Source organism: Trichoderma harzianum, assembly GCF_003025095.1.
Source record: "Trichoderma harzianum CBS 226.95 unplaced genomic scaffold M431scaffold_5, whole genome shotgun sequence".
Taxonomy (NCBI): Eukaryota; Fungi; Ascomycota; class Sordariomycetes; order Hypocreales; family Hypocreaceae; genus Trichoderma; species Trichoderma harzianum.
In genome coordinates, this window is record NW_020209253.1 from 7989 (window position 1) to 24908 (window position 16920).

Sequence of the window (16920 nt, forward strand, 5' to 3'; positions counted from 1 at the left end):
AAAGTATATAATTTCTTTTTTTTATAATTAAGTAATTTTAGGTAGTTAATTAACTAAGGTATAATATAACTTATTATAGCTTTAGAGTTTATATAAACTATAATAGGTTTTTTATTTAAAAATCCTAGTATTAAGAATTTTTATAATTTTTTTTATAATTATATTTAAGTTATAGTAAGTTATATTATTAACGCTATTATAATAATTATAGTTATTATAAGGGATTTTATTATTTTACTTTTTATTATCGAGGTTATTTTTAATATTACTTAAGTTTAAAGTAATTTAAGTTAGTTTATTAATTTAAATATTATAGTATTTATACTAAGTATATTTAAGCTTAGGAATATATTTATTAATAAGTTTATAATATTTTTAAATATTATTTTAGTTAGTTTTTTTTATTTTAATATTATATATTTTAAAGTTATAACTTTATTATATTATATTATAAGTAATATATTAAAGTATATTTTATTATATATAATATTTTATATAATTATTTTTATTATAAAACATAAATTCTTTTTATTTATAATTTAAAATATTATAGTTTTTATATTATTTAGTAAGTTTATATAAAATATATTATTTATATAAAAATAAATTATAGTTTATAATATTAACTTTATTATATTAATTTATAAGTAAAATATTATTAATATAATAAAAAGCTAATTTTAATACTTTAGCTATTAAATATTTATTTATATTTATTTTAATAAATACTTAAATTTTATTTTTTAATAATTATATTTTATTATAAGTAATATAAAGGTTAATTTATTTAATTTAACTTTATTACTTAAGGAGTTTTTAATAATTTTTAAGTTTTTATTATTATATAATTTTATTATAGTATTTATTTTCTTTAATAATATTTTAAATTTTATATTAATCTTTATATTATTTTTAATTTACTATAGTTATTTTATAAAAGTAATAGAGTCCTTTAGGTTTTACTAATATATATTAATTATATATATATTTTTTAAGTCCTTTAATTTTTTTTATATTATTTTTTATAAAGGTTATATTATAATAAAGGTATTATATTTAGAAGGTTTTTATTATATTAATATATAGTTTTAGTTTATTCTTTTTTTTAATGTACTTTTTTTTTATTTTTAAATTTATTATTTTATTTTTATTTATTAAGGTTTTATTGAATAAGTTATTTAATATAGCTAAGGTTTTTTTAAGTAATTTCCTTAAGTATATTTAAAGTATATATAGGTATATACTTTTTAAGTTTTTTTAGAAATTATTTTAATTTTTATTTATTACTAAAGTATATTTAATATTAATTATTATAATATATTAAAAAGTATAGTATATTATAATTTTTTAAAGGTTATATAATATTAATAGCTTAGTTTTCCTTAAGTTTTAGAATAAATATAAATTTTTTATTTTTCTTAGGGACTTAGTAATATTTCTTTATATATATATATATATTTATAATTATAATATTTAATATTTTTATATTATACTTTAATAATACTAAGGTTTATTAATTCTAGCTTTTTATTATTATATATTATAAAATTTCTTTTTTTTCCTTAATTAATATTATTATTAAAGTAATAAAGCTAAAGTTAAAAAAAAGTAAATTAATAATAAAGCCTAAAGTTAAGTTTTTTTTTAAAAATATAAAATTATATATAATTATATTACTACTTATACCTAAATTAAAAATAAAAAAAAATAAAAAAATAAAGGGATTATTATTTTTATATATAAAAACTTTAAAAGTTTAAAGAAAATAAATATTATATAATAATATATTTTTTTTAAAAAATAAAACTAAAGTAACTTTAAGTTATTTTTATAGTAGAAGTATTATATATAAGTTTTTCTTTTACTTAAGAGGTTTTTCTTATATAAAAGAAAATATTAGGGAATTAAAAAAAGTTATTTAAAAATAAGTATTTAAAGTAATATTATTATTATTATAATTAATTAAGTTAAGTTATAAATTAATTTTAGATTTTAAATTAAAAACTAAAGTATAATTTCCCTTTAATTTAATTATTATAACTTTGCTAACTTTTTTAATAATAAATATAACTTTTATATATAAACTTAATTAAATATAAAAATTTATTAAATAATAAAGTATTAAAGTTTAATAATTATTACAAAATTAATTTTTTAAGTTTATATTTTTTTTATATAAATAAAATTATTTATAATTTTCTTAATATAAATATTATATATAAAAATTATCTTAAGTAAATTTACTTTTTTTAATATATAATAAAAATTATAAAATTCTTTTACTAAAAATTAATAAAATAATATATTTTTAATTAACTTATGAAAGTTGAAAATCTTATAAAATTATATATCCCTACGAGAGTATTTATAGTATTAAATCTATGGCCTCCTAGCTACTATTGCAGGTCTGAGTTTGCTATTTCATTCTCTGCAGAGCCAACCTCCGAGGCATACGCTTGTGAGATCAGCTCATAGTACAGGTCAAACCCAATCTTGGCCGAAAGAGTGCCCGTAAATGGTACACCGCTAGTGTCAATACCCTCAAGCTTGTTACTAGATTCGCTCTTTGAGCTAGAATCAGTGCTTTCCAACAAATCTTTAATGAAGGACTGGTAAATGTTGTCATCTGAGATCGCCGCGCTGAAGACGTCGAAAAAAATCTATCCGAAACTGCAACGGTTGAAGAACAGGAAGCGGTTGAGACTCTTTTTGGGTTTGACGAATGGATGCCCAGTGACGAATTGGTGGATCTGGCGAATCTATTGTTGATGCGTTGACGTTGAGCCTCAACATGGTTGGCAGCATTCTGCCTTGGATCAAAGGAGTCATAAGGTTTTGACTTAAATTTGATACTTCGAGTTGGTGCCATCAGTACCAGGCATAGTTGGTTCAATAGCACCGTGGTGAGTAAAAAAGCCTTGCAGAACAAGGCCTCGAGTAAGTTGCTTTGAATTTGATACCATTCATCAAATATTTGATTGGATGGGGACTCCGAAAGCTTGATGAAATTGGCCGTTCGATGACCGTTTCGCAGCCACAAGATGAAATAATGGAGGGTGTCTTGTTTTCCCAGGAGGATAAATTGCATATGTTGGGAAAATATTCGCCATCTGGGGACATTACACTGCCCAACATACAGTCAAACGTATTTATAATTCCTAGCGTCGGTAACAAAGCTGGCATAACCAACCGGCGAGGACCAATCGCTGTCTTTGCTCTGTCTTAACTTGATACTAGTAAGAGCAGCGGTAGAAACAATCTTGCCCTGCATTTTCTATAGTTTCCGGCCTAATGGTTGCGAACAGCATGTCCACAACGGCATTGGCGCCGCCATGAGCTTCTATCGCAGCCAGATACGGAGAGATTGGGCGCCAATTAGGCGGTGACCTAGAATATCGTCGAGCAAGCGTAGACCAACAGCTTTCAAGTCTGACAATATAAAGGGATCATGAATAGTGGTGCTCTTTTCAACTAAAGTAAGCATCTGGTACAGTAAAATCAGGGGGTCGGGTAGACTAACAACTCTGACTTCTTCGGGAAGAGTAAGCCACTTTTCATCATCATGCTTTGGGGAAATAACTTCATTGTGCAATTTCTCGTTGCAGGGAACGATATCAATGTTGGCAGAAGCAACCTTGATGGAAGGCGTTATCGTGGATCGTCACAGAGGCCGTAAAGTTCGTTGATCGGGACAATACTCAACCTTGTGGCTCTTTTGACCTCAAATGGCGCAAGGCTTGACCTTTGGGCATTTGGATACAAGACGGCCTGGGGCTTTACAAAAGACACATGTCAAACACTATTTGCATGGGCCTTTGTGCCACCCATCCTGCCACACGATATACAACATCTTTCTTCGGAGAGAGGCACCCTGAACTAATCTGGTGAGTTGGCAAAACGAGCTTATAAGAGAAGAAAAAGTCTGCAATATATACAATTTGAATATAATGACAAGAGCTTATGATAGCCGCTGATGAGAATACGGAGAAGGATAGTGATAAGGAACCCCAATTCCTTCAATCCAAACTCAACTAACTGGCTATTTGCTCTAGTGGCTTATTAGGTGTCAGCTACCTGCTTTGCTTTAAACAGGAGAATTTTTGTTTCTGTGACAACTTACGCTTTAATGCAGTATTTCGTGTAGAGATACAAGGCTCTAGAGCCCCTAGCAATTGGGTGTAATAATAGTTCGGGGAGGTGCATGGGAAGGGGCTGTGTTAAGGTAAGGCGGGGTTGACCTTGGATAAGTGTAACTCTGCTCCCCTAAAATATAAACAATTTGGAGAAAAGACAATAATAAATGAAGTAAAAACCAATGCGCAATAACTTGTTTATTTGTATTGGCTAGATGGAATAAAAAGAGAAATATTTGTTCCGATTTATTTAGGCTAAATGAGAAGCAAAAAAAACCCCCCGCGGGACTCGAACCCGCAGTCTTAAGATTCCGTCTATAGAAGTCTTACGCCTTAGCCATTAGGCCAGGGGGGCTTGCTGAGCTATTGCTAGCTCCTTGTTGTGATAGGATGCCGACTCAGTTTACTTATAAGCATACACCGCTCTCCAAGCCCTTTTCTAAAGCAAGTAGTTGTTCAATTTCTCAACCTAATTACTGAACTTTCTTTAAAATTAAATAAATAATACCCTTTTTAAAATTTAATTATTATTACTTTATATTTTAATAAGTAATATTTAAACATTTTATTATATTTAATTTAAAAATATTAAATAATTTTAATTACTATGAAATCGTATGACTTACCCGTCTACGGTTCATACACCAATTACCTTATGTAGTCGCATCTCGCTCTTCGACTGCTCCAATGGCTTCACCGAATAGTGCCAATCCTCATCATGGCCTATCGTGGACTTCTTCAAGTGCACCTAGTGGGAAAGGAGCTGATCTTATGGTCCTAAAGGCTGCATCTGTACTTTCCACTTCTTATTCTGATAACGACTTTCGCGATGCCATTCTCTTAGCCGATCAACGATTCGTGGGAAGCAGTGGTAAAACTAGGCGCCTACTTCGTCTGGATCTTCTAGGAGAAGCAATTAGCTGCAATGGCGAAATTGTTAAGGAAATGGGCGCTGTTGCAGAGGTACGTTAGACCCTACCCATTCCCAACAGTATACTGTGGTAGTAACCCAAGCAGCGACTGAAACTCGTCCGAGGAGTAGTGGATAGATTGAACTCTAGGATCGAGGATATAAAATGCCAAATCGATTTGGCTCATGATCGAACCGCACCGGCATTGCAAGGAATGTCGTCCCTTTTCGAGCAGCGCATGGAAATCGAGAGGAAGCAAGAGACTCTCAGTGCAGTTGAACGTTATTTCGTTATGACAGAGGACGAGATTGACTCTCTTACTTCAACTATCAGACCAGTTGACAATGCATTTTTCACCAATCTACAAAAGGCAAAGAATATTACTCTTGGTTGCGACATTCTACTTGGATTTGAAAACCAAACTCTCGGCTTAGAATTGATCGACCGGACGTCTGTGCATATAAATATGGCTTTCCAAAAGCTTTACAAGTGGGTTCAGCAAGAATTCAGGACACTGAATTTAGAAAATCCCAATGTGAATCCTTGCATGCGACAGGCTTTACGAGTCCTTGCAGAAAGGCCTTCTCTGTTTCAGAATTGTCTGGACTTTTTTTCAGCATCCAGAGAACGATTTCTATCAGAAGCTTTTCACTGTGCCCTTACAGGCATTACACCACAAGGGACCGAAGATACAACTACTAGGCCTATTGATCTAACAGCACATGATCCTCTCCGCTATGTCGGCGATATGTTTGCTTGGGTTCATTCTGCCACGGTGGGCGAGAGAGAAGCGCTTGAGACTCTTTTTGTGGTCGACAAGGATGATGTATTCAAAACGTCAACTACAAGTCTAAATGCAAATCTCTGGACTCTACCCTCGGATGAGGCCTCGCAAGGCACCGATTTCAAAGTTCTCGAAGCCCTCAACCACCTAATGGATCGTAGTTTCTCGCCTGTTGTTCGAATACTACGCCAACGGGTCGAGCAGGCAGTACAATCCAACGAGGATGTCATTCCTGCCTACAAGATCTCTACGCTTCTCAATTTCTACAGAGCTACCTTTGAAAAGCTTCTGGGTTCAGGATCGGGCTTAGAAGATTGTACAGGAGGTCTTGAGAAAGAAGCCAAGAGACAGTTCCGATCCCTCGTCAGAGATAATATTCTCTCCATCCAAGGAGAGTTCCAGCAAGTCCCTTCGAACCTAGAACCACCACGATTTCTTCAAGATGCCTTTAAGCAGCTTGGTACCATTCTGCAGACTTACGAATCCTCCTTATCTGCGTCTGCAGATTCTGGCAGCGAGGCACAGAGCATATTGTCACAGGCTTTTGATCCATTCATGTCTGGCTGCGAGGAGATAGCAAAGCCTATGACGTATCCCGAGGGCGGAATATTCCTTGTCAACTGCAAACTTGCGGCGGCTCTTTGTCTTGACAGCTTTGAAAGTACAATTTCCCGAGCGAGTCAGATTCGAGAAGATATTTCAAGGGACGTCCTGAACTTGGTTGATAACCAGCATATCACTTTTCGCCAGAAATCGGGTTTGGATACCCTGCTAAACTTCTTAGATAACGGTAAACTTGCTGAGATAGATCAAGCTTCTGTTATTCAAGCAAGCCAGGAGCTCGACGATTTTCTTCCTTCCGCATTGATGGACGCAATGGACAGGCTGAAGGGGCTACAAGATTCAGAAATAGCTCGGGCTATTGTAGAACAGGCAGCTGAAAAATTCTGCACTGATTTCGAGAGATTGGAAGAGGCTATTGAAAGGCAGAGCGGCGATGAGGACGTATCCAGTCCACTTGGGGACTTAAGATTCTCAAGGACATCGGCTGATATCCGCGTGCTCCTCTCTTGAATCTGAACACATAATGAATTCAAACCAATATACTTGCTACCATAATATATTAATTAACTCTCAAAGTACATGCTTCACTCTTCATGAATTACATCGTATTTAGCATTATCAAGGAGTATGAACATTTGTGCAACGCCTGTGTCAAGAACAGCCTCAAAAGTTTTCCACGAATTAAACTCGAATATCACAATACGTTACCTCCTTGTTTCCACGCTGGACCGTAAAGACTCTACGCTGGGCCGTACGGAGCTGCTCGAGCTGCGTCGGCGGCGTACTCTCTGTTCCCATGGCTCAGAGGGGTGCAATCCTGTAGATTTGGCAAATATGTTGAGAATATCTGTTAGCGAGACCACTCCGATTAGTTTGCCTGACAACAGAGCCCCGGCCATCGAAGCTGCCGGAACTGTGACTGCAGGCACAGCAGATGCAATCGGTCCTGGAACTGTCCCCGCTGATATAGAAGTCTGTGATGTGGTCATTGGTGTCGTAGGCGTTGACATAGGTGACGATTGTGGTCCTGCATCCACAATCCACATCCGATGCGATTTTGTTGCCACCAATTTGGCTACGGTATGTGCCAATGTTGAGGAAGGGTTTACGTAGAAAACGGGATAGACATCTTGTCCCTTTTCCACCCCTTTTTCGTTTAGAATGATGGAAATGAAGTGCATACAAGAGTTACCAAGCAAATATGCACTCGAGGAGCTTGTCAAATGCCGCACATCCTTTGTTGAGATGTTGCCCACCACATTTTGTCCGTTGTCTACAATAGCTACGCTTGAAAGGCCCTCATCATACATGAGTGATAAAGCTTCAGTAAGAGGAGCGTCGGCGCTAAGGGCTTGTCAGTTCGAATTCCTGAGTATGTAGTGCATTACTATTGGCATTGAGTGTACTCACTGGACTGAGATTATCGGCCGCACTCCAATTCCTAACTCTTGTAGTGTGACTGGATTAAGTCGGTCAATGGTGGGAAAATTGATCCCTTCGTTCCAGAAGAACTCCACCATGCGAAGTTGGCTTATAATCCCAATAACATTCCCAGCTTGTTCAGTAACCAAGATTCTGTGTATTCCGCTACCAAGCTTTTCTATAGCTTGAGCTAGATTCACACCTGAGTTCAATTTGACGATGGCTTCTCTTGAACACAAGGTCTGGATCTCGCGAAGTGATATACGAGCTCCTCCTTGAGCCTTGGTCATGATGTCATGAAAAAGCGTGGCTTGATCGCTCTCAGGCCGAGAAACACCCACAACGGTGAGGAGGTAGGCATTCAGATCGTTATAATCAAAACAGAATGTTGGCGATGTAGCAGAAGCTTCGTCTCTGACGAGAACAACGCCGGTTGAACTCTGGAGGAGCATCTGATAATGGCGTAAGTATGGACAGAACAACCATGCGAATTCAATGGGTCGCATTTACCAATGTGGCTTCCTCCACGCTACCTCCGATTTCAATCCAGTTTACATCCTCAGCTGTAATAAGCTCTCCTATGGTGATGTCTCTCCATTCCCGCCCGACAAACTTGGGGTTTTGGTGTTTGTTGGTGGAAGGAGGGTGAATGAGAAGGTCTTGGATTGCAGCTTGGGTCAGAGAGGGGTGTCGATGGCGGGGCGAAGGTGGAGGATTGCGGAATCCTTCAGTGAAGCTTTGTCGATGGGAAGCCTTGCTGGTGCTCGAGCTCGAAGGCGACCTGTGTGGCGACGGCGAGGCCTTTGCCTCAGGTAACTTGGAGGGAATATCTGAATCGGTATTGAAAGACATATTAAATCCTGCTGTTGTTGCGTCCTTATCCGTTACATATTAACAGGATTTCATGGAGAGAACAGCAAGTGGGTAAAAGTTGATCGAAGAGTGAGTGTATGGCGTATGCGCAAGCGAAGCAACTTGTAGGTGATCCAGAGAGGATGTACTCCTCTCACCTCACTACGGCCGACCTTAGCAGTACCTGTGGTGGTATTCAGCACGTCGCAATACTGTAAGAGGCTTCCTCGGTAGCTCCATTGCTCCATTCTTTTTTGCGATCTTAGGTAGGTACTTTTAGGTAGGTGGCTCAATCTCGGGTATCTTCATGAGACCGAAAGCACCTTGAATTCTTTACCACGAGATACATGCCAGGGAAATATTTGGTTTACTCAAAGATTATGCTAACGCTATTAGATGTTATAAATTTTTTACGGGTTTCAACGCCGGCAATTGATTTATCTCACGAATTTTGATGTGAACATGTACTTATCGGCTCGAAGTACCTACCAGATACTCGGCATAGTTTCAACTGATTAGATAGGCACTATCGCAGTTTAATTTTTTCAGCACACGCCCAAGACATACCACACACCCTTCCCCTCCCCCACCTTGCTCTGTTACGCCCACCACAGAACCCTCGATTTCTGTATTGCCTACTTTTCTTTTTTGTCCAGCCGCTAACTGAGCCGCGATAAAGAGTCTTTACCTCTTGACTTGATTGTTCAAACAATTTCGCAGGCATAGCTGCGCGGCGTTCTCGTCCGTTAGCCGTCGCAATCATGTCCCTTCTATCCCCAGACATACATGCAGAGCTCACGCAGCTTTTGCAGGCACTTCAGGCTTCCGACAATGGCATCCGATCTCAAGCTGAGGAGCATCTCCAGAACAGCTGGACAAACTCGCGTCCAGAAGTCCTTTTAATGGGACTTGCGGAGCAGATACAAGCTAGTGCAGATAAAGCGGTATGCTTCACTCCCACGAGGTTTACGACTTCCGAATGGTTGGTGTATGGGCTGCTCCCTAACGTATTTATGTAGATTCGATCTTTCGCTGCCGTCATATTCAGACGGATTTCTTCAAAAACCCGGAAAACCGACACTGGGAACAACGTGGATATGTTTTATTCGCTAGTAAAGGATCAAGCCATCGTCATTCGCCAGAAACTACTCGAGACCCTAGGCTCTGAGACCGATCGAGCAGTTCGAAACAAAATTAGCGATGCCGTCGCTGAGGTCGCGCGGCAATACACAGATAATAGTCAGTCTCCATAGCCAGCACTGCGTCTTATCCGATCCTTGGCACGCTTCTCACTTGATACTAACTCATATTTTTTTTGTAGATGATTCTTGGCCGGAACTTCTGGGAGCGCTCTTCCAGTTAAGCCAGGCACTAGAAGCTGAAAAGCGCGAGACCGCATACAGAGTTTTTGCTACGACTCCCGGAATCATCGAGAAGCAACACGAGGAAGCCGTTCTGCAGGCCTTCCAAAGAGGATTCAAAGATGACGCAGTACAGGTACAGAAATTCGTTCGCATGATGGAGGCAGCTTCTGACCACTGTTTTACTTAGGTCCGATTGGCCGCTATGGATGCTTTTGCATCTTTCTTCAGGACGATCAGCAAGAAAGGCCAATCCAAGTACTATGCTCTCATTCCCGATGTGCTCAATATTCTCCCCCCTATCAAGGACAGCCAAGACTCGGATGACTTGAGCAAAGCTCTCGTGGCCCTCATTGACCTGGCGGAGACGGCACCGAAAATGTTCAAACCTCTCTTCCACAACTTGGTCCAGTTCAGCATCTCGGTAGTCCAAGACAAAGAACTGGATACTATTTGCCGACAGAATGCATTGGAATTAATGGCTACCTTCGCTGATTATGCCCCATCGATGTGCCGAAAGGATGCGTCTTACACGACCGATATGATCACTCAGTGCCTGAGTTTGATGACTGATCTTGGCGAAGATGATGACGATGCTACCGAATGGCTGGCGTCTGATGATGTGAGTAATCGATAGAGATGATTCAACCATAGGGGCAATTTACTAATTGTATTCCACAGCTTGAGGCAGATGAGAGCGATCAGAACCATGTTGCTGGAGAACAAACTATGGATCGCCTGGCTAATAAGCTGGGGGGCCAGACAATTCTTGCTCCCACCTTCAACTGGCTTCCGCGAATGATGACGTCCATGGCTTGGAGAGATCGACATGCTGCACTCATGGCGATTTCTGCCATTTCGGAGGGCTGCCGGGATCTCATGATCGGAGAGCTTAGCCAAGTTCTTGACTTGGTGATCCCAGCTCTCCAAGATCCACATCCTCGTGTGCGATGGGCTGGCTGCAACGCTTTGGGGCAAATGAGTACTGATTTTGCGCCCAAAATGCAAACCGATTTCTATGACCGGATTTTGAAAGCCATTATTCCTGTCCTCAACTCGCCAGAGGCTCGTGTAAAATCTCATGCGGCTGCAGCCCTGGTAAACTTTTGTGAGGAAGCGGAAAAGTCCATACTGGAACCCTACCTTGATGAGCTCTTATCACACTTGTTTCAACTGCTTCAAAGCGAGAAACGATTTGTTCAGGAGCAGGCATTATCCACAATCGCAACTATAGCCGACGCGGCCGAAGCGGCATTTGCAAAATACTACGATACCCTAATGCCTCTTCTCGTCAATGTTCTTCAGACTCAGAGTGAGAAGGAGTATAGGCTACTACGGGCCAAAGCAATGGAGTGTGCAACTCTTATTGCCCTTGCTGTTGGAAAAGAGCGACTTGGCCAGGATGCCATGACTCTTGTGAATCTCCTAGCTCACATCCAGACAAATATCACGGACGCAGATGATCCGCAGGCACAATATCTTATGCATTGCTGGGGTCGTATGTGCCGCGTTCTTGGTACTGATTTCATTCCTTTCCTTGAGAATGTTATGCCACCACTTCTTGAACTTGCCATGGCCAAGCCGGATATCCAGCTGTTGGACGATGATGAGCAAGCAGAGCAAATGCAAGGCGAAGAGGGCTGGGAGTTTGTTCCACTCAAGGGCAAAATGATTGGCATTCGCACTAGTACCATGGATGACAAGAATATGGCTATTGAGCTCTTGGTTGTCTATGCTCAGGTGCTCGAAGCTGCTTTTGCACCATTCGTTGCAAATATCATGGAGAAGATTGCCCTACCCGGTCTTTCGTTCTTCTTTCACGATCCTGTCCGTTATATCTCGGCCAAGCTTGTTCCGCAGCTGCTCAGCTCGTATAAAAAGGCTTACGGTTGCCCTTCAAACGAGCTAACTGGCCTGTGGAATGCGACCGTGGATAAGCTATTGGAGGTACTCACGGCTGAACCAGGAATTGATACACTTGCGGAGATGTATCAGTGTTTCTACGAGTCTGTGCAAGTCCTGGGCAAAGAGTGTCTTACGATAGACCATATGAACCGATTTATCGACTCCTCGCTCTCTGCACTGGAGGATTATAAAGACCGGGTGGCAGAGCGTGCTGATGCTAAGGAGGGGGCCACTGCTGATGACGTGGAGGACGAAGCAGAGGAGACCCTGATAGCGATCGAAGATGACCAAACGCTTCTCTCTGATATGAACAAAGCATTTCACTCTATCTTCAAGAACCACGGCGTTTCATTTCTGCCCGCTTGGGAGCGCCTCATGTCTACTTATGAAGGATTTCTTTCGTCACCTGATCCAACGCAGCGACAATGGGGTCTCTGCATCATGGACGATGTTTTGGAGTACTGTGGCCCCCAAAGTATTCGATATGCGACGTACATTCAGCAGCCCCTTATTGATGGCTGCCAGGATGCCTCTGCAGCGATCCGTCAAGCAGCTGCGTACGGTATTGGAGTTGCAGCACATAGAGGCGGCGCTGCGTGGTCCCCCTTCCTGGGCGGATCAGTGCCGTTCCTGTTTCAAGTCACCCAGGTTCCCGATGCGCGGAACGAAGACAACGTTTATGCCACAGAAAATGCCTCAGCTGCCATTGCCAAGATTCTCCATTACAACTCCGGCAACGTTGATGATGTTAACACAATAATAACGCGGTGGATCGACACATTACCAGTAACCAACGATGAAGAAGCGGCACCGTATGCCTATGCATATCTAGCAGAGCTGATCGATCGGTGAGTTGCATAGCATTTACCCAATGAGTAAAGAATGATAGAAACGAGGGCATGTGGCTAATTCAAATTTGCAGTCAATACCCATCCGTAATGAACCAAGCTGGCAAGGTTTTTGTATTCATTGCACAGGCTCTGGAAGCAGAAACACTTCAGGGGCAAACGGCTAGCCGTGTAGCTGCCGCGACAAAAAGTCTTCTAACTGCTGCAAATGTAGACCCAATGCCACTGCTTCAGCAATTCTCTCCAGAGTCACAGCGAACTATCATGGGATATTTCAGCTAGGAGTGTTCTGGTCACTAGACAGCCAAGGTTCATTCGAGAGATTCGCGCAGGTTAAAAACTAGCGAGCAAATAAAAAAACAATACAGCTACTCCTAAGGTACTGCTGGCGCGCTTGGAAGGTTGGAAACACTAAGCGGAAATTTGCCAAGATATATAGTACGGGTAGAGTAAATAATATGAGAGAAGGACTGAATGTGTCTTAATAAAGAGGAAGAGTAACAATAGTATACCTGATGACGGAAGCACTGGTATTTTATACAAACAAGACCAATCTTTTACTAGACACTGGGAGCGTGAATTTTCAAGCAGGCATTTCAAAAACTAGGAACGGTCCTTCAATCAATTAGTCAAAGCAGCACCAGTGAACATTTAGCAATGTATGAATTAAATAAAGAAATAAACGTTTTCAGTAAGACTATGAAGAATAAACTGAAAGTAAATATATTTCGTCTAAGTTAACAAATTAGTAGATTAATCCCGATAACCTTTCAATATGTTATTATAGAATTTTATTCATTTAACCCTTTTAATCTTACTATTGGGTAGTTTTGCTTATCTTGATAACTACCCAACTGATTGTACTCCGACGGCTTGGCACAAATCTACTAGCATCACGAAGTCTTTTCTAGTCGCCCTGCTCACAATTTCCCATCGCAATTCGTTCCAAGTGTCAATTATCCCAGCCTTCTTTTTTTTCCCTCCCCCTCTTTTTTTTTGGATTGTTTCTGGCCTTCATATATCTAGGCAATGTCGTCCCCCGATCCTCGCGCTGGCATGAAACGGCCTAGTAATTATCATTCCTTCCACTGCTTGTCACCTTCATGAGCGAGTGGCTAATCATGGCATTTTCTTCTTCTGCAGGAACGCAGTCTCTGCCACCACCGTCTCTACCTCAACTGGTCGCTGAGCAGAAGACTCCCATCCCGCTCACTGACAAAGATTCCCAGCGACTGATTGTCGTACTCTCGAATGCCAGCTTGGAGACATACAAGGCAGTTCAGGGAGGCGTCAACCGTGCCGGCCTCCACCGAGAGGAGAAGTATTCGCTTCTCAACAGCGATGAGCATATAGGTGTTATGCGGAAGATGAACCGCGACATAAGCGATGCACGACCAGACATCGCGCATCAGGTTGCGTATTCGGGCCCATAGATGTTGGAAGCACGATACTAATGATGGTAGTGCCTACTGACTCTCTTGGACTCACCAATCAACAAAGCCGGCCGACTTCAAATTTACATCCATACAGCTAAAGGTGTGCTCATTGAGGTATCCCCTTCTGTCCGTATCCCCCGGACTTTCAAGCGATTTGCAGGCCTCATGGTACAGCTCTTGCACCGGCTTTCAATTCGCTCCACGACTTCCAACGAGAAGCTTTTACGTGTGATTCAGAATCCGATTACGGATCACTTGCCATCAAATTGTCGAAAAGTAACTCTTAGTTTTGATGCTCCAGTAGTTCGCGTACGTGAGTACATGGAGTCTCTAAATCCCAAGGAGAGCATTTGCGTTTTCGTTGGAGCTATGGCGAAGGGTGCCGATACTTTTGCCGACTCAATAGTCGACGAGAAGATTTCTATCAGCAATTTCTCGCTTTCAGCAAGTGTAGCGTGCAGCAAGTTCTGCCATGCGGCTGAGGATGCATGGGATATCCTATAAATTTGACCAAGGGGAGTAGATTAGCTTGCTGATCGAATACATCTTGGGCTTGACGTTGATACAACATCCCGTTTTGCCTAGCAGCTCAAAGTCAAACAAGGAATCCCATTTTGGCGCCATGACTTGTTTTTACAACCAAAACATTATGGCGCTAAGAGGCAACGAAGACACTTGAGGCTTTGGCTATTAGTAATTTACGGTTTACGGTTTAGTTTCATTTTATTTTTACATTCTCCTCATGAGACGACAGAACAAATAAAAATAACATGAACTAAAAAAAAAAAAATTAAAAAGAAAATCCATGAATGCTATTATTGATGATATATAACTTTTGATCGCCGTCTTATTTATTATAATACACACGAAGGATACACGGGTTCAGTGAAAAATCTGAACGCTACGTCCTTATCGCATGTAACGATAAGTGACGCTGCTTAAAAAAAAAAAGTCTAGTCGCTGCCGGCGCAGTCTTTGAACTTCAGTTTGGCACACAGCTCAATCACAATGGGGGTTGGAAACAAGCGCACGCTCACAAAGACGAGGCGCAAGACGCGGTATGGCGGTTCTACTATTATGCTGGTTTCCTAAAGCTGACCTTTGAATAGCGACGTGGATCAGGTCATATCTGACCTTCGATCTAAGAAGCACCTTGCGCAATACAAAGACACTAAATTAACACAAGATCTGCCAGGGCTTGGGAAAAATTACTGTGTAACTTGTTCCAGGTGGTTCGACACTCCCGCAACCCTAGCTACTCACGAGCGAGGGAAGCCACACAAGCGGAGGTGCGTCTCTTTGCATGTGGATGATTTCTAGTGCCTCTTGTTGATTTAACTGACGGGTCGGCTAGGTTAAAACAACTGCGAGAAGAATCTGCGATCGAGTCGAAATCTGGACAAGCACACATGAATAAGATGGACATGGAGCAGGAACCTGCAGCTGAGGGCGGCGTTGAAATGGTTCTCTAATTTGACGCCGGACCTTTACAAGACGGCTATTAATGCCACGGTATATGAAAACAAGACGCTATGAAACAGCACGAGATTTTATCGAAGACCTTTTCTACCTCAGAGCCCGTCCTCGCGGCCGCACAATACCACTAGGCCGGCTAGATGAGCGACTGGTGGTTGGTCTGCCTCTTGTTGAGCTACCTCGTGCAGATGGTAAACGCGATTGGCGTTGTTCAGGTCCTTTTTGCTTCGGATTAGGCCTTGTCGATTGTGGGGGGCTTTCCACAAAGGATATATCGGTCGTCCTTTCGCCGCCGTTAGCAGATCGATGCAATTTGTCCGGGTGTTAGGCCCTTGAGAACAACGCTTACATATAAGTTGCCTCTGCGTCGTGTGCTGGTCGCAATTCAGTGCTGGGTTGGCGGTCTCGACGGAACGACTGAAGTATGGGGGTCTAGATACGAGAGAGAAGATGGATCAGACAGGTGTTACATGGAATAGGACAAGGCATTCGGGAGCAGTAGCACCTCTGGGAAGTCGACGCAAAAAGCGTTCATATTTAGGCCGTAAAGAAAACTCGCGAACGATTCGCCAAATCTAGCCAAACTCTCGTCTATAAGTTGAAAATGCATCATGTTTGCCTCCAGATCAGCCATGGCATCAGACAGCTCTGCAAATGCTGGCTCTAATCTCTTGAGAGGAAACGCGCCATCTCCGTCGCCTGAAGGTTGCAGAGATCCACGGAAAGACGACTGCGAAGGTGGGCGAAGCGGTGTGGTCGGTCGAGATGTCCATGATCGCGAATTGGGAGGTTTGGCGCTGCTCGGATATGCGTCTGGGGCAGCTGGTGGCACCATCTTGATCATCAATTATCTGCGTAAACAGTCGATATAAAAAGTAGTAAATTGTTCGGACGCGAAGTTTAGGTGACGTAGGGAGCTAAGCAGGTGAAACCCCCACTAAGCCAAACAAAACCTCAGTCAGGTCTTTGGAATTTCTGCGAAATGGGTCATGTTCATGGCGAGATACAAAAAAAAGTACAAGCAGGTACTAAAGACGCCTCCTGGATCTTCTTACCTAAGATACCAGGTAACTTGCCTGGTTCATCAAGTACCTACTACTGTTACAACTGTATTGATATCCGAGATTATTGAGGACTGTGAAAATTAAGCTACGGGATGCTGGATAGCCTGCTTGGATTTGCTTAGCTTAGTAGCCAAATCTCCCGTGAAAATTGAATTCTTTTCATT

At 40.9% G+C, this 16920-nt stretch overlaps 7 protein-coding genes and 1 non-coding gene across 8 annotated transcripts; 4 read left to right on the forward strand and 4 right to left on the reverse strand.

Moving 5' to 3' along the window:
* Positions 1-2324: 2324 nt before the first annotated feature.
* M431DRAFT_397195 (hypothetical protein) lies at positions 2325-3268 on the reverse strand. Its single transcript, XM_024914844.1, has one exon. It carries the CDS (start codon positions 3086-3088, stop codon positions 2465-2467), a length of 624 nt encoding a protein of 207 aa, XP_024774955.1. The 5' UTR covers positions 3089-3268; the 3' UTR covers positions 2325-2464.
* A 1139-nt stretch (positions 3269-4407) lies between these two features.
* M431DRAFT_t91 lies at positions 4408-4488 on the reverse strand. Its single transcript has one exon. It is a non-coding gene; the product is annotated as a tRNA-Arg (tRNA).
* A 332-nt stretch (positions 4489-4820) lies between these two features.
* Positions 4821-6902, forward strand: M431DRAFT_4308 (hypothetical protein; the record flags this gene model as incomplete). Its single annotated transcript, XM_024915100.1, has 2 exons — positions 4821-5096; positions 5151-6902. The coding sequence occupies 2 exons, from the start codon at positions 4821-4823 to the stop codon at positions 6900-6902; spliced, it is 2028 nt and encodes a 675-aa protein (XP_024774956.1).
* A 15-nt stretch (positions 6903-6917) lies between these two features.
* On the reverse strand, positions 6918-8871 carry M431DRAFT_506953 (hypothetical protein). The gene is made up of 3 exons (XM_024918896.1): positions 8325-8871; positions 7803-8266; positions 6918-7736 (listed from the first exon to the last, which is right to left on the reverse strand). Exons 1-3 carry the CDS (start codon positions 8664-8666, stop codon positions 7097-7099), a joined length of 1446 nt encoding a protein of 481 aa, XP_024774957.1. The 5' UTR covers positions 8667-8871; the 3' UTR covers positions 6918-7096.
* A 556-nt stretch (positions 8872-9427) lies between these two features.
* M431DRAFT_83736 (hypothetical protein) lies at positions 9428-13062 on the forward strand (the record flags this gene model as incomplete). The annotated part of the gene is made up of 6 exons (XM_024923348.1): positions 9428-9610; positions 9686-9905; positions 9988-10163; positions 10218-10649; positions 10709-12780; positions 12855-13062. 6 exons carry the CDS (start codon positions 9428-9430, stop codon positions 13060-13062), a joined length of 3291 nt encoding a protein of 1096 aa, XP_024774958.1.
* A 747-nt stretch (positions 13063-13809) lies between these two features.
* On the forward strand, positions 13810-14720 carry M431DRAFT_82233 (hypothetical protein; the record flags this gene model as incomplete). Its single annotated transcript, XM_024923137.1, has 3 exons — positions 13810-13849; positions 13924-14192; positions 14244-14720. The coding sequence occupies 3 exons, from the start codon at positions 13810-13812 to the stop codon at positions 14718-14720; spliced, it is 786 nt and encodes a 261-aa protein (XP_024774959.1).
* A 504-nt stretch (positions 14721-15224) lies between these two features.
* Positions 15225-15688, forward strand: M431DRAFT_493722 (hypothetical protein; the record flags this gene model as incomplete). Its single annotated transcript, XM_024917148.1, has 3 exons — positions 15225-15274; positions 15326-15505; positions 15571-15688. The coding sequence occupies 3 exons, from the start codon at positions 15225-15227 to the stop codon at positions 15686-15688; spliced, it is 348 nt and encodes a 115-aa protein (XP_024774960.1).
* Positions 15689-15782: 94 nt separating this feature from the next.
* M431DRAFT_84238 (hypothetical protein) lies at positions 15783-16527 on the reverse strand (the record flags this gene model as incomplete). The annotated part of the gene is made up of 3 exons (XM_024923411.1): positions 15783-15975; positions 16042-16124; positions 16198-16527. The coding sequence occupies 3 exons, from the start codon at positions 16525-16527 to the stop codon at positions 15783-15785; spliced, it is 606 nt and encodes a 201-aa protein (XP_024774961.1).
* Between the last annotated feature and the right edge of the window lie 393 nt (positions 16528-16920).

Bases quoted from the DNA above. Each gene is read 5' to 3' on its own strand.
- M431DRAFT_397195 (XM_024914844.1), bottom strand. From the start codon at position 3,088: ATGCAATTTATCCTCCTGGGAAAACAAGACACCCTCCATTATTTCATC.
- M431DRAFT_506953 (XM_024918896.1), bottom strand. From the start codon at position 8,666: ATGTCTTTCAATACCGATTCAGATATTCCCTCCAAGTTACCTGAGGCA. The intron at 8,267-8,324 runs GTAAATGCGACC...CGCCATTATCAG, and splicing joins GCGTGGAGGAAGCCACATTG to ATGCTCCTCCAGAGTTCAAC. The intron at 7,737-7,802 runs GTGAGTACACTC...ACAAGCCCTTAG, and splicing joins CGGCCGATAATCTCAGTCCA to CGCCGACGCTCCTCTTACTG.